At 41.9% G+C, this 13187-nt stretch overlaps 1 protein-coding gene across 1 annotated transcript; it reads left to right on the forward strand.

Moving 5' to 3' along the window:
• Nucleotides 1–10305: 10305 nt before the first annotated feature.
• krt94 (keratin 94) lies at nucleotides 10306–13187 on the forward strand. The gene is made up of 7 exons (XM_015009680.2): nucleotides 10306–10810; nucleotides 11112–11194; nucleotides 11288–11444; nucleotides 11528–11689; nucleotides 11795–11920; nucleotides 12536–12766; nucleotides 12939–13187. The coding sequence occupies exons 1-6, from the start codon at nucleotides 10400–10402 to the stop codon at nucleotides 12758–12760; spliced, it is 1164 nt and encodes a 387-aa protein (XP_014865166.2). The 5' UTR covers nucleotides 10306–10399; the 3' UTR covers nucleotides 12761–12766; nucleotides 12939–13187.

Here is a 13187-nt window from a genome sequence, read left to right on the forward strand (position 1 = left end):
AAAACCTCCAGGACTCTTTGTAAGTAGTACAAATGCAACCTCTGTTGCATTTGTAGAGATCTGAGCACTTTTAATGCAGTAGTTCTATAAACGCCCTTTTTTAGTTTTGCACACAAGTTCTTTGTACATCTAACACAAAGTTGTGCAATAGATGCTGAGATGCAACAAACGTGATTCTTGAAGAAATGAAAAGATTTTACCACAGAATGCAGCCTTTCTGGTCAGACTACCCAAAAAGAGACGATTTAGTAAAAAGCCTCAGAGGCATGAAGATTTCTTTTGCAATCTGTCTTGACCAACTGAAGTTTGGGAATGGACCGACGTATGTCAACATGGTTTTATTTACTCGTGCTACAGTGCGTGAAAGAATATAAACTGAGTCAATATGCAAAGGCGGTAATTTGTTGAGAGTGAATGTTTAACTCTACAGAAACTGGCTCCGCATGGAGGGAGAATACAAGTGGGATCAAACTATCCTTCAATCTCATAATAACCTCTTCCCCTCCCAGGTCGCAGCACATTTTAGTGTGTGTGTCGAGTCGGTATTTCAGTGCAGGATATTTGTTTGAAATGTTGCACACTGGGAAGTTGCCGCTCAGCGCAGAGTGAGTAGTTGAGCAGGACGTGATAATGTCTGTGGAGGGGTGTGGTGTATTCACAGGAGGCTCTAAAGGATCGTGTTGCTACAAATAGGTTCACATCTGTGAGTCAGAGTTTCTACTTTGGTGTGTTTGTCCATCCGTTGGCATGATTTTTGGTGCTTTTTATTTTTATTTTTTCATGAAGGAAGGCCATTAAACAGAAATCTGCCCAAGTGGCCCCACAGGATGAATGTGGTGCTTAGCTAAAAGTCAAACACTGAAACTGATTGACAGGAAACTCAGGGACTCTTTCCACACTGCAGGTGTGGTCAAATACCCAAGGTGACAGAGGAAAGGCCTAGTTTGTTGCTTTTTACTGAAGGTGATGCAAGAGGGCTCCTCAAAAAATGCTCAAAGCACAAGTTACAAAGAGCTGCTCAGTGAATACGACTTGAAAACTAGAAATGCAAGACGTAAAAACATTAATAAACTAATTTTACTTACCTGGTGTGTTGAGGGCAAAACTGCGAATGTATCTGTAGCTGCATTATGATAATATCCTGTTTACTGATAAAATACAAAGACAACCTATCCAGATTCACTAGAACATTTTACAGTAAAGTTTAGCATGAAACTGCATTGAGTTGGCAGAATGAGTTCACTGAGGATGTGAGTAGGGTGTGGCATCCACAGGCAGAGATTCCTTGTCGGACTCGCATGGTCATCGTATCTTTTTGTGCAGCCCAGATCTTTGTAAATGACAGCAAGCAGACCACCACTTGATCAGATTTGACTTCCTAACTCTAGATTTAATTGGGGAAAGATGTGAATACCTGCATGCATCTCCTTAAAGGAACTTGACCTAAAAGAGACAGAGGCAGTTAAGGACCTGGACACAAAACTGCCAGCAGCCTCTGAAATTATATGCTCTGACTGATCAAAACATCGGTAGGATTTATCTTCCAGTGATGCCTCTTCAATGCTTTCAAGTTACTACATCACTATAAACACACTTGTTATTGACAGTCTACATTGTTACAGTGAACAGGTAATCCAGCTGTAGCTGGTTGTTAAGACACCTTGTTTAACGTAAGATGTGTAAAGTAAGATCTTTATGGCAGCCAGAGATTTCTTGGGGTTTTGTAATGCCTGACTCACAAATTAACCAGATCTGCCCAGAAATACCCAACATTTCCAACATGAGGCCACTGCAACATCCAGCATCTGCAGGTTGAGCCGTTGGTTTTGATTTACCCCATCAAGCATGTTGAGCTCAATTAAAAATTATGATTATGAGTTGAGTGCGTGGTTTGTGGTGTCAGAAACAACCCAGTGGGAACCCACAAAGACCGACAGATGAGAAGCTAGCAATGTCAGTAACTAGAGCTTTGGGCACAAGATTAAACCCATGTTGTGATTTAGACAAAAGAGATGAGATCTGGAAGCAGTTAGCTTAAAAAGTTTAAAAAGTAATACTACTCTTAGTAAACTATTGAGTCTCAGGTTTTTGGCATTGTTTAGCTGTTTGTCAGTGACTACATATTGGTCAACACACACAGGTACACATATGTTCTTCGATGTGTGTAAGGTCAGTCGCTATAAGGCGGCTGAAACTTTAACTTGTTGGAGTTTGGCTGCTCCATTAAACAGTTCCTCAATCAAAGCCTGGTGTCTGCTGGTTGTTTCGAAAGTGTCCCAAAGACTCATCATTAGTCTGACTTTTCATCTGTCTACTCATGCTCTTCTCATCTGTCTGATAAAAGCAACAAATGTTCCTTCCTATCTGAATGTAAATTCTTCTAAGATATTTTCTCGGTGCATGGCGACCTTCACTCACTCTTTTGACTGTATGTTGGTTGTTCTTGACTCCCTTTGACTCTTTTGATGTATCTCCAATTCAGACAGTTCCTTCAGAAATGTATTTTCAAATGCTGGATGAACAATATAAATCATTAGCTAGAGGAACTTTATTACGACCACTACTATTAAAGCAACATATTCAGCGAAACCAGTTTTGAAACCTATTAAATCCACACACAACAATGTTTATCTCCCTAAATGTTTGCCAAATGGTAAATATAAACCCAATCAACCCCACAACTTTGAAGCAGCAGGTCATGAGAGTTTTTAGCTTTCCTTCCTGAAGCAGCTAGCTATACTGCAGTGCTAACACTAGCTTGAACAAAAAACAGACAAAAAGAAGAGAAAACCAGGCTTCAGCTGAAATATTTTATCTCCTGTTAACCAATCTAGTGGTTAACAGGAGACCATTAGTTATTAGAATGGCTAATGAACACAAATCTGCTGCTCCTTGTGTAAACTAACTATGTGGTTAAGTTGTTCTGACTGTAAACCACCACAAGTGGGAGCTAGCTGCAGAAAATCAGTTCAACACTGGGTCAGTGTTCATTTAAGCTTCTTTTCTTTTGCCTTTATGACAATGTATTAGTTATATTTAATATAAGATTTGAGAAATTTGAGTCCTTTGGATTGAGTTTACCTGGAAAGTTGGTAAAATCAAAGCTAACAGCAGAAAAAGTGCTAGGTCAGGAGAACGGGGCAGTAACTGTTCAACATTCACTCAACATGGATAAAACAGCAAGTAGCCATAACCAATGAAGAGAACAAAAAAAATGTAAATGTTAGTTGACCTATGATAACAAAACTAATGGGAATCGTGCCACCAACAATGAGACCTACAGCTGTTTTAAGTCGGCAACATATGTGCAAGAAGCCGTGACAGACCTCAAAGCCAGAACAAAGTGCTCTGACACAACAAATGAGGCAACAACTCGATTGTGAAAGACAGTCTATTTTTTTTTTTCCCACCGCTAGATGAAACTGATGGCGGTTTGACACCATGTGCATCTGGGCTACGTTTATGCTCAGGTGCAAGAATCCAGACTGTCAGGAAGTCAAAGACAATAGAAGAGATTCATTCAGAAGTAGTGACACATGTAATACTACTCAGTACTGTAAACAAATACAGGAATATTGTGATGTATCCATGGGAACTATTGATTTTTGTAGCCTGGAGACCACTGTATCACTACAGACTGGGATGATGTCATTATTAAATCACAGTGAAGCCAGTTTAGATGCTCTAATTTACTCTTTTAAAGTCTAACTCTAGTCTGATTGCCTGAATTTATTTTTTTCTTATGAGATGTCGTCAGTTGACTGTTCTGCTTTTATTTGTATTCCTTAATGATTTAACCTGAGGGTATTTTCACCCTTATTTATTTTATAAATAAAACTCCCTCTTACATCCTGTTTCAATGTACAGCTTACCACTGAAACCAGAAACATGGCTGATGACGTGGGAAGTGAGGCCTGCAGAACTTTAGATGTTGTTCTGGGATGTGGAGGTCAGGGTCAGGGGTGGGGGTGGGGGTCTCTGCACCGTATGAGCTGATATGTCTACACTATGGCCGTTTTCCTATGTCTACTTCCTGCAGGACAAAGAACCAGGCTACAAAGCCGATTTCATCTTCAACTGGTTTCCTGAACATGACAATGAGTTCACTGGTCTCCACAGTCACCAGAACAGTGTTGAATCTGTGTCACAATAATTTAAGGTAGCTCTGAAGGCTGAAGGGAGTTTAACCAGGTACAGTAATTGCAAGATGGACCAAATAAGCTGTCCACAAGATTAGATTACTTTAGTTTCAGGAGGTTAACTTGTGCAGGGATATGCAATATGTGGGTCTGGAGCCCCCAGTGGCTCTTTGGACCTTCTACAATGGTTCTTGGTAACTTTGAATTAAAGTGATGATGAAACTAATGCTTTTAAACATAAGTTATTAAACAAGTGCAGGTTTATTTACAGATTGTTTTCGTACATTGAATAACTGGATTGAATTTTCACAATGATGCTAAAAAAAAACAGTAATTTTTTTTAGATGTTAATTTCTTTTTTTGAAGCTGGAAACTACAAACATTTTTTCCCCAAAATATTAACATCCTTAACAAAAAGTGCATCCATCTTCTTTTTGCAAAGGTTTTCTGCTTTTTAAAAAATTATTATTTAAAATCTCAAAATAGAAATAAAGTGGTAGTTCCTTAGTTATCAGAAATATAAGTTGTTTTTTCTCAAACTTTTACGTAAAATATTTGAACTCTAAACGAGTTTTATTTAGAACAAAAGGCATAAATGGCTTGTTTTACTGGAAAAGTTTTAGACTCCTGAACAAGTCTCCTGAGTCTTCCAAGTCAACAGAAACGTTCCCTACACACCTTAAAGCTGAAAGCAGGAGATTCAGACCTGGACAGCGTGAATGGAAGAGTTAAAGCTCATTGTCCTCAGTAATCTCCGTGATACAATCAAATGTCTGCTTCATAGTGCCACCCTCCTGCACTCAGTCATTAATCACAATTTACTTCCTTTTCAACTGTTCGTGTATAAAAGAAAGTTTTTCTTTCTCCACACAATGATGATTACAGCACCGTGAACTGCAATTAAGGTTAATTTACACCATTATGTCATTCACATGATAGACCTTGCACTGAAAATTGGTCCTCCTGGTTTAACTTTCTCCCTCGTTTCAGATTAAATAACCTTTTATCAAATACATCTCATCTGTTACATCTCTACAACAGGACATCAATCTTACAGAGAGCAAATGTTGAAACATGACAACATTTATTCAACATTTTATTTTATTTTATTCAGGATGTTGATTTTGTACTTAGCACTGGACTTTGACTGGACCATTTTATTCAGGATGGAGCAAAAGCTTAATATGATTTATTAAACTGTCACCACTGTTTATTTAAAGTCAGAGCCATAATCCACAGGCATTTCTGCTGAGATAGGCAAGGAAAGAGTCCAAATCTCTGAAAATGTTTGCAGTGATAGTGGAGAGTCGGTATGGGTGTCCTCTGTGGTTGAGATTTGACTCCACAGTGACTCATGAGGTTGTTTCAGGTGAAAACGCCCATCTACACCGACTGGCCATGAGCTTCTCCACTTCATTAAGATCAGTCGTCATGTGGTTTTTTTGTTTTTTTTTACAGTAGAGGACTTTGCCTCTACCTGCCGGTTTCTCATCACTGGTGTCAACGCCGGTTCTCACAGTGACTCAGTTACAGCTTTGGTGTAATACTCAGAACATTATCTGCAGACTCTGACGAAGCCAGAAAAAGTCTTCTCTGCCTCAACACCACCCAGTAGACACAACTGCACCTCCCTTCGTTTGTGTATTTCTGTTTACCTTCTGAGCTGCTATTGGGAATGTCTTTTGTTCTTCGCAGGGATCTTAGAGGAGTCCTGCTTTTCATGATGTGAGTTCTGACAGGCCAGTCGAGATTATACGTATCAACGGTGATTAGGAGCTACACAAATAAACCGTTTTTTTCTCTCTCTCTCTCTAGTCTAGTCTAGTCAAGGGGATCCAGAGACTCTCATGCTGAACATTTTGGTTTGTAAATTATGAAAGGTTTCAACTCCTCAAACCACAAACAACAATATTTCACTTTGTTTAAAGAGAGGGGCTTAAACAAAGGAAAGGAAAACACTGAAAGGAACGGTTGGGAATAATAAGACATGATGAGACGTGTGGATCTTACTGAAATGGAATAGTTTTCAATTCTTTTTACATCACAAAATGATGCAGCTGCCTGAGAGTATATCTTTCTCACTTCTTACATTACTATAGCATTAATCAAAGAATCAGCCAGAAAGGCATAAGGAAAATGACCCAACATGCAACCAGAGCTGCTACAATGGTCAAGTCAAAGTCCAGTCCTAAGTACAATTCAGAATCTGTGCCCAGGCTGTTCATGAGTGCAATCAATCCAATCTGACTGCGCTAAATCCTTTTTGCAAAGAAGAAGAATATAAATGCCAAAAGTTCAAGGCAGGTTGAACAATCACAGAAAACCTCAGCATGTGATTGTTCAACACAGAAGGGCTTTTCTTTAAAAAAAAAAAAAAACACGTCCTTTTTCTCTTACGTCACATTCAGGCATTACTTAGGACTGAATCCCAATAAAATCCCACTGAATTGATAAATTGTGAAAACATTCAAGGAGTTTTTTCAAAACGTCTGCACCGATTCATCAGATGACGCTGCAGAAAAGAAATTGTGTGATTAAAATCCAGTGTGTTTGCTGTAGAGTGCGGTTAAAAGCACAAAGATCAAGGACATCGGAGCCGAAACAAAGGTCTGATTATGGCTGTAAAATGTTTATAAACAAAATGGGATTCATTTCAGAGCAGCGTTCTTTGGAAATTCAGTGAGTGTTTACAGAGATACAATCGTCCTAGCAACAGTGAAATAATGGTTGAGACTCAATCTTCATAAAGTTAAACATAAAATCCAGTGTCAGTGGAAGTGGTTCAAGAAAAATGCTCTTCAGAAACACACAACACTTTGATAGTGGAGTTTACGTACTTGAATATTGGCCTGACTTCCAGTAAGTCTTAGAAATCCATCCATCTTTACAGAGTTTTCACAAAAAAATAAATAAAATCTGTTGCAGAATCCTCCAGAAGAACCACTATTGGCAGCAAGAAGTTTGTAGGACGCAGAATAATGACATTTGTTGAGAATCAGTGACGTTCAGTTCGGATGAATGTGACCTGGACGTTAGGTCGCATTTGAATCAGATACTATCGGATATGGGTCACATTCGAAAAAGAATCCGACCTGTGCTGTTCACACTGCCATGAAAAGATCGGATACAGGTCGCATTACGTAAAAAAAATCGAAATTAGGTCACTTTAGGCTGCAGTGTGAACGCACCCTTAGAGGTCACAGAAAGATATGCTTCTTTCTGTGACCTCTATGAAATTATTGTCTTTTCAATTTGCAAGATCAAATCTTTTTGCAAGATTTGATCTTGCAAAAAAATCAAATCCCTTGATCTTTTTGCTTTTTTTAATGGTTGGTTTTTAGTTTCTTCTCTAATTTAAAGCGTAGTTTTTAGCTCAGTTTGCTCCTGACACGTAAACATCCCATTAAAAAGAGATTTTATTTGCCTCATATGAGTTAAACAACCTTTGTATGCATCTAAAATGTAGATCCTACAGTAGGATAATTGTTTATTCATTTAGCATTAAGCAATGCAGAATGAATTGCACTAAAGCACCGTTCATATCACCTTAAGCTCAATGGTCTGCAGCATGTGCCACACTCTGCATTTCCATACAGCCTCAAAATTTGACTAACATATTCAGACGGAGCTGCATGTGAGAACTAAACTGTCTGCCAGTCACCACTGACTCGTTGCTGACTCGTTATCTGGCCACACAGTTTAGTGAGTGTCACTGTGGCAACAAGCTGCTGTTTTGTTCTGTTTTTCTACTAAAGTCAACTTTCAATGCTATTGTGGAAACAGCAAGACACATTTCTAGTTTGTCATCCATCATATTGCCGAGTAAGTTTATGCTTTTTAGTTGTCCTTACTGTCAGCGAACAGTAAATAATTCAGATATTAGGTCTGCAGCACAGCAAGTAAAGACACCTGTTTGTTTTGTCAGGTTAACCTGATACAACGGACAACCATAAAATTATAGATAAATCAGCAAATCAAATGATTTTTTATGAATGATAAAGCTGTTCCCGTAAAGTGTTGGAAGAAAGTGGAGCAGTCAGGTGTGTTGGTCACATCACCCGTAAAATTGGGTGGACCTACTTAAAGCTTAAGTGGCTTAAGTGCTTGGTGAAAGGATTCACACCCACCAAACGTTTTGCAGAATTTGTCACACAGCAAACTCAGACATTGCTGTCATTTACTTGGACTTTGTGCAATAGGCCAGCAGAAAGTGGTTCATAATTGTGAAGTGGAAGGGAAATTGATAGTTTTCTAATTGATGTAAAAAATAAAACTGGAAACATGTCCTGTTCACTTTGCTTTGATACTCCTAAATCAAACCCAGTGCAGAGATCTACAACTCAGGTGTAAAACTCTGTTTACAAGACAGCTATCAGCTTTGCACTACACAAATCTGACATTTCTAAGCGAAAGGGAAGAGAAAAGTTTATTTAAAAAGAAGGTTTGGTATGAAGTTTGCCATAACGTATGAAGAAAACATGGAAGAACACGTGCTTGTCAGATGTGAACAAATCAAAGCTTTTGATTTGAACGTGGCACGTGTCAAAAAACTAACAGCGCCAATCACTCTGAACGCAGCGTCCACATCACAAAACATGGCAGGGTTGCACTGAAGGGATTTCTTTCTTTTGCAGAGACGAGCAAGCAGGTCAGAGGAGATGAGAAGGCGGGTACAGTTAGATACAACACAGGCTCATCCAGGGAGATGACAAGAGGTTTGAGGGTTATGAATCCTGTACAGGGCAATGTACAGTTTAGAGCTAAATGCCTAATTTATTTGGTGTAAATGCAAACATTATCATCACAGGAGTTTAGCTTTAAAACCCAAATACAAAAGCCGCTGCTCTCTTAAGCACTGCAGGTCATTTTTTTAATGAGTGAACTCTGTCTTAAAAAGTTACTTCCAACACATTCCAGAAACAAACCTTTGTCCCAAACTATCAGCGGGTCTTTAGGTGGACTAGATAAAGCAAGTTAACAAAGATCAATGAGACTTTGCTGACTGTACAGGAGAAAAATAATGTCTGTTCTCCTCATGACTCCGGGTTGACCCCAGTTTGCCTGCATCACCCCCCCACCCCCCGCCTGACGCCAGATGTTTCTCCGCAGCAGAAACTGGCCAGAGCCCAACATGGAGATAAAGATACCTCTCTCTCTCTCTCTCTCTCTCTCTCTCTCTCTCTCGTCCTCTATATCTTTCTTTCTCACACACGCACAAACACAAACAGAACTGCAGAGGCTCACAACTCAAGCCAAAACCATTGAAAATGGACGGTGAATGTATGAAAATGCGCACATAGGACGTGCTGGGCTGAGAGGGGGATGTTGTGTATCATACAGTGAACAATGAGGAGCTGAAGAGCTGCCCTGACTGAAAGCACAAAAAAAAAACAAAAAAAACAATGTAGGCCGGTGGTTCAAGGCTGGAAAAACTTAATTCAGGCCACAATCAATCAAAAGCTCATTAACTGCCTGCTCCTTTGATCAGACACACTGTGGTCGGACTAAGATAAAACAAGCATCTAATCAAACTTCAATGGTTCGTAACGCTGTGCTCCACGCCCGTTCACATGTCTTTCGTCTCTGGGTGACAGAAACTTTACAGTATATTGCTGGCATGTTTGTATCGCTTTCAAAAATCATAGACGCACACAAGAGATTCATCAAAATTTTATGTCTTGCAGTGAGACTCGATGTTTAACTTTCGACTTCCTGAGCTGTCTCTGGAGTTCATCATCATCATCATCATGGCTTCCTAAGAGCCAAACAGACATTTCGCATTCTGCTTAGTGTTAATGTTGACTAACGGCGGGCCACTAAGACAGTAAATCTACACCTCCTCTATTTGCACAGAGATGTCAAATGGCTGGCATGATCAAGTCGAAGCCTGCAGGTATTTGGGAACGCCTCATACATGCATAGCGACAGCAGCACATGCAGAAGTCCTAGCTGAGATCCAAATCGGCAGAACCCTCTCACACATTCCACAACGGTTTCCTCACAGGAGTGGAAAGAAACCAAACCCTGGCCTTTAAAAGAAAACAAATGGTGGTTCTGCCAAGCCCAGGGATAAAGTAGTGAGGAAACCTCCCTCCTCCCCTCCCTTCCCACCTCTCTGCTCCAGTCCGGTCCCGCCTCCAGCCTGCACTATATCTACAGCCTTCCTCCTGCTATCAGACTCCACAGAGCCGCTCAGTCCACAGCTGCCTAACGGTCTTCTCTCCTCGCGTCGTCTCCTGACCAGCAGATACCCAGCCATCATGTATTACCAGCAGAGCTTCAGTGGCCCCTCGGTCGTCACCAAACAGACCCGCAGCTACACGTCCAGTGCTGCCCCCCAGAAGGCCCACAGCGTGTCCGGCCTCAGCTTCAGGAGCGGCCCCCGCATCTCCTCCTCCAGCGCCCGGTTCGTCTCCTCTGGGTTCGGGAGCAAGGGAGGGGGCTTCGACCTGTCCAATGCCCTGGACCAGAGCACCATCCACCTGAACGAGAAGGCCACCATGCAGAACCTGAACGACCGTCTGGCCAACTACCTGGAGAAGGTGCGCTCCCTGGAGGCGGCCAACGCCAAGCTGGAGAAGCAGATCAGAGAGTACTACGAGAAGAAGGGCCCAGCAGCGGAGAAGGACTACAGCAACTACTGGGCCATCATCAACGATCTGAAAGACAAGGTATGGAGTGTTGCGGCCTTTGCAAGTCAAATATTTGCATGGTTGTTAATGATTATGAGGTGGAGCTTTGAAAGGATGCAGGACCTGATGTCCTGCAGAGGTATTAGGAGCCTTAAAGACATGTTATACATTTTCTGGGTCTTCAAAGGTTCATGCAGTACATAAGAAGTCAGGGTTGATGAAATATCTGTTTAACTCTGCAGTTTCACCTGTAGATCAAAGTCAAAACCAATCTAAGGCATGTGACTTTTAATGAGCAGCTCAAAGAATCCTAAGCCTTCATCTGCTGCTTTCTCTCCAGATCAACGCTGCCACCATCAACAATGCCAACATCCTGCTTCAGATTGATAACTCCAAACTGGCAGCAGATGACTTCAAAACCAAGTAAGACAAAGCTTTCAAATGAGATCCAACAAGCACTCTTTACTGGTACCAACTGCTCCATGTTGATGATCTGGATTTCTACGACCTGATTAGATTCGAACACGAGTTGATGATGCGCCAGTCCGTCGAGGCTGACATCGCCAACCTCCGCCGCCTGCTGGACCAGACCACCCTGACCAAGGCCGACCTGGAGATGCAGATCGAAGGCCTGCAGGACGAGCTCGCCTACCTGAAGAAGAACCACGCAGAGGTGGCTAACACCGAACATCTCTTCCGCAGCCCCACACGGGGAAGCAGAACAGATCTAATCCGTGCTGTCCCCAACTCTTTCAGGAACTCGCAGCAATGCGCTCTCAGCTCACCGGCACAGTCAACGTAGAGGTGGACGCCGCACCTCAGCAAGACCTGAACAAAGTCATGGAGGAGATCCGCGCCCAGTATGAAGCCATCACAGAGAAACACCGTCGGGAACAGGAGGCCTGGTTTAATGAGAAGGTGAGGAGAAGTTCCCACAAACAAGCGAGTTAACGTAAATGTTCGGAGGCTCGTTCCCTCTGCAATCATAGAGACTTAAGAATGTGTGTGTTCTTTTTTATTCAGTCGGCAGCCCTGAACAAGGAGGTGGCCATAAGCACAGAAACGATCCAGACGTCCAAGACAGAGATCAGTGACCTGCGGCGCACACTCCAGGGTCTGGAGATCGAACTACAGTCCCAACTCAGCATGGTGAGCAAAGAAACATCCCCCAAAGCTCCCAAACCACTGCCTTATCTAAGCAAAAATTTCCCAGATCCAAGCCTGGTCAGGGCAAAATGAGGGAAGAGACAGAAGGTAATGAAGGGAGGATAAGCTAGAGCAGAGGCTTTCCTGGAGGAATGAAGCTAGCAGTGGGGAAGGGAGGAGTTCCTGCACATGAAGACATTTCACAGACATCTGTTCAAATTTTGAAAGTCGTTAAAGAAAAAACAAGAAAGTTTGAGGAAAGCCGAAGAAATGCTGAAAAAATGTGTAATCCTGTGGGTTATCTGTGCCCAGATGGTGTTAGTCACTCGCCACTCCCTGAAACAAACCTCCCTGCTGCAAACACATAAATACATGCAGGATCCCATTTAAACCCAGCTGCTCTTTATCCTCTCATAAAGTCAGAGGAGCTGCAAAGCAAACAGCCGTGCTTTTGTGCAGGAACCTGCTACATCCAGGGTGTGGCTGCAGCAGAAGATAACTCCAAACAGCCAGAATCCCCAATGAAAAGACTTTAATACCCCGAGGCTTCATCGCAAGAAGAAACAATAACGAATACCTTTCTTCTCTTCTCTTCTCTTTTCTTCCATCCTGCGACAGAAAGGGGCTCTGGAAAACACGTTAGGAGAAACAGAGGCCCGCTACAGCTCCATGCTCTGCGGCTTCCAGAACACCATCAACATGCTGGAGGCAGAGCTCTGCAACGTGCGCGCTAGCATCGAACAGCAGGGCCAGGAATACAAGATGCTGCTGGACATCAAGAGCAGGCTGGAGCAGGAGATCGCCACCTACAGGAGGCTGCTGGATTCAGAGGAGTCCAAGTAAACCAAGGTGCATTGACTTTTTTTCTCTGTCATTTTGCAACACATAAAGAAACGTGTAATGCGTCCTCATGGGATGTTTTCTTAAAATTCTCTCTCTTCTTGTGATCATTTCAGACCAATTGGCCTTGATGAAAGCCTTGAACAAATTCAGTAATAACTTTTCTCTCTCTTTGTCGCAGGAGGCTCAGTGTCCACAACTACCACTGTGCGTAGATGGCCCGACTGGCAGGACAAGCTATTCTCAGACTCACACACACACACACTATCTGTTTAGTAAAAGCTGTTACAATGAGATGAAGAAACTGTACAAAATATTCCCGAAAAGAAAACCTTGGTGAAGAAGAAGACTCCATGTACAGTGCTGTGTGTGTATATGTGTGTGTTCATGTAATTCTTGTTCGCCAAATAAAATCTGCTGGTTGAGATAA

The sequence above is a fragment of the Poecilia mexicana genome, unplaced genomic scaffold (assembly GCF_051168715.1).
Source record: "Poecilia mexicana isolate PSO_F unplaced genomic scaffold, ASM5116871v1 scaffold_1, whole genome shotgun sequence".
Classification (NCBI taxonomy): domain Eukaryota; kingdom Metazoa; phylum Chordata; class Actinopteri; order Cyprinodontiformes; family Poeciliidae; genus Poecilia; species Poecilia mexicana.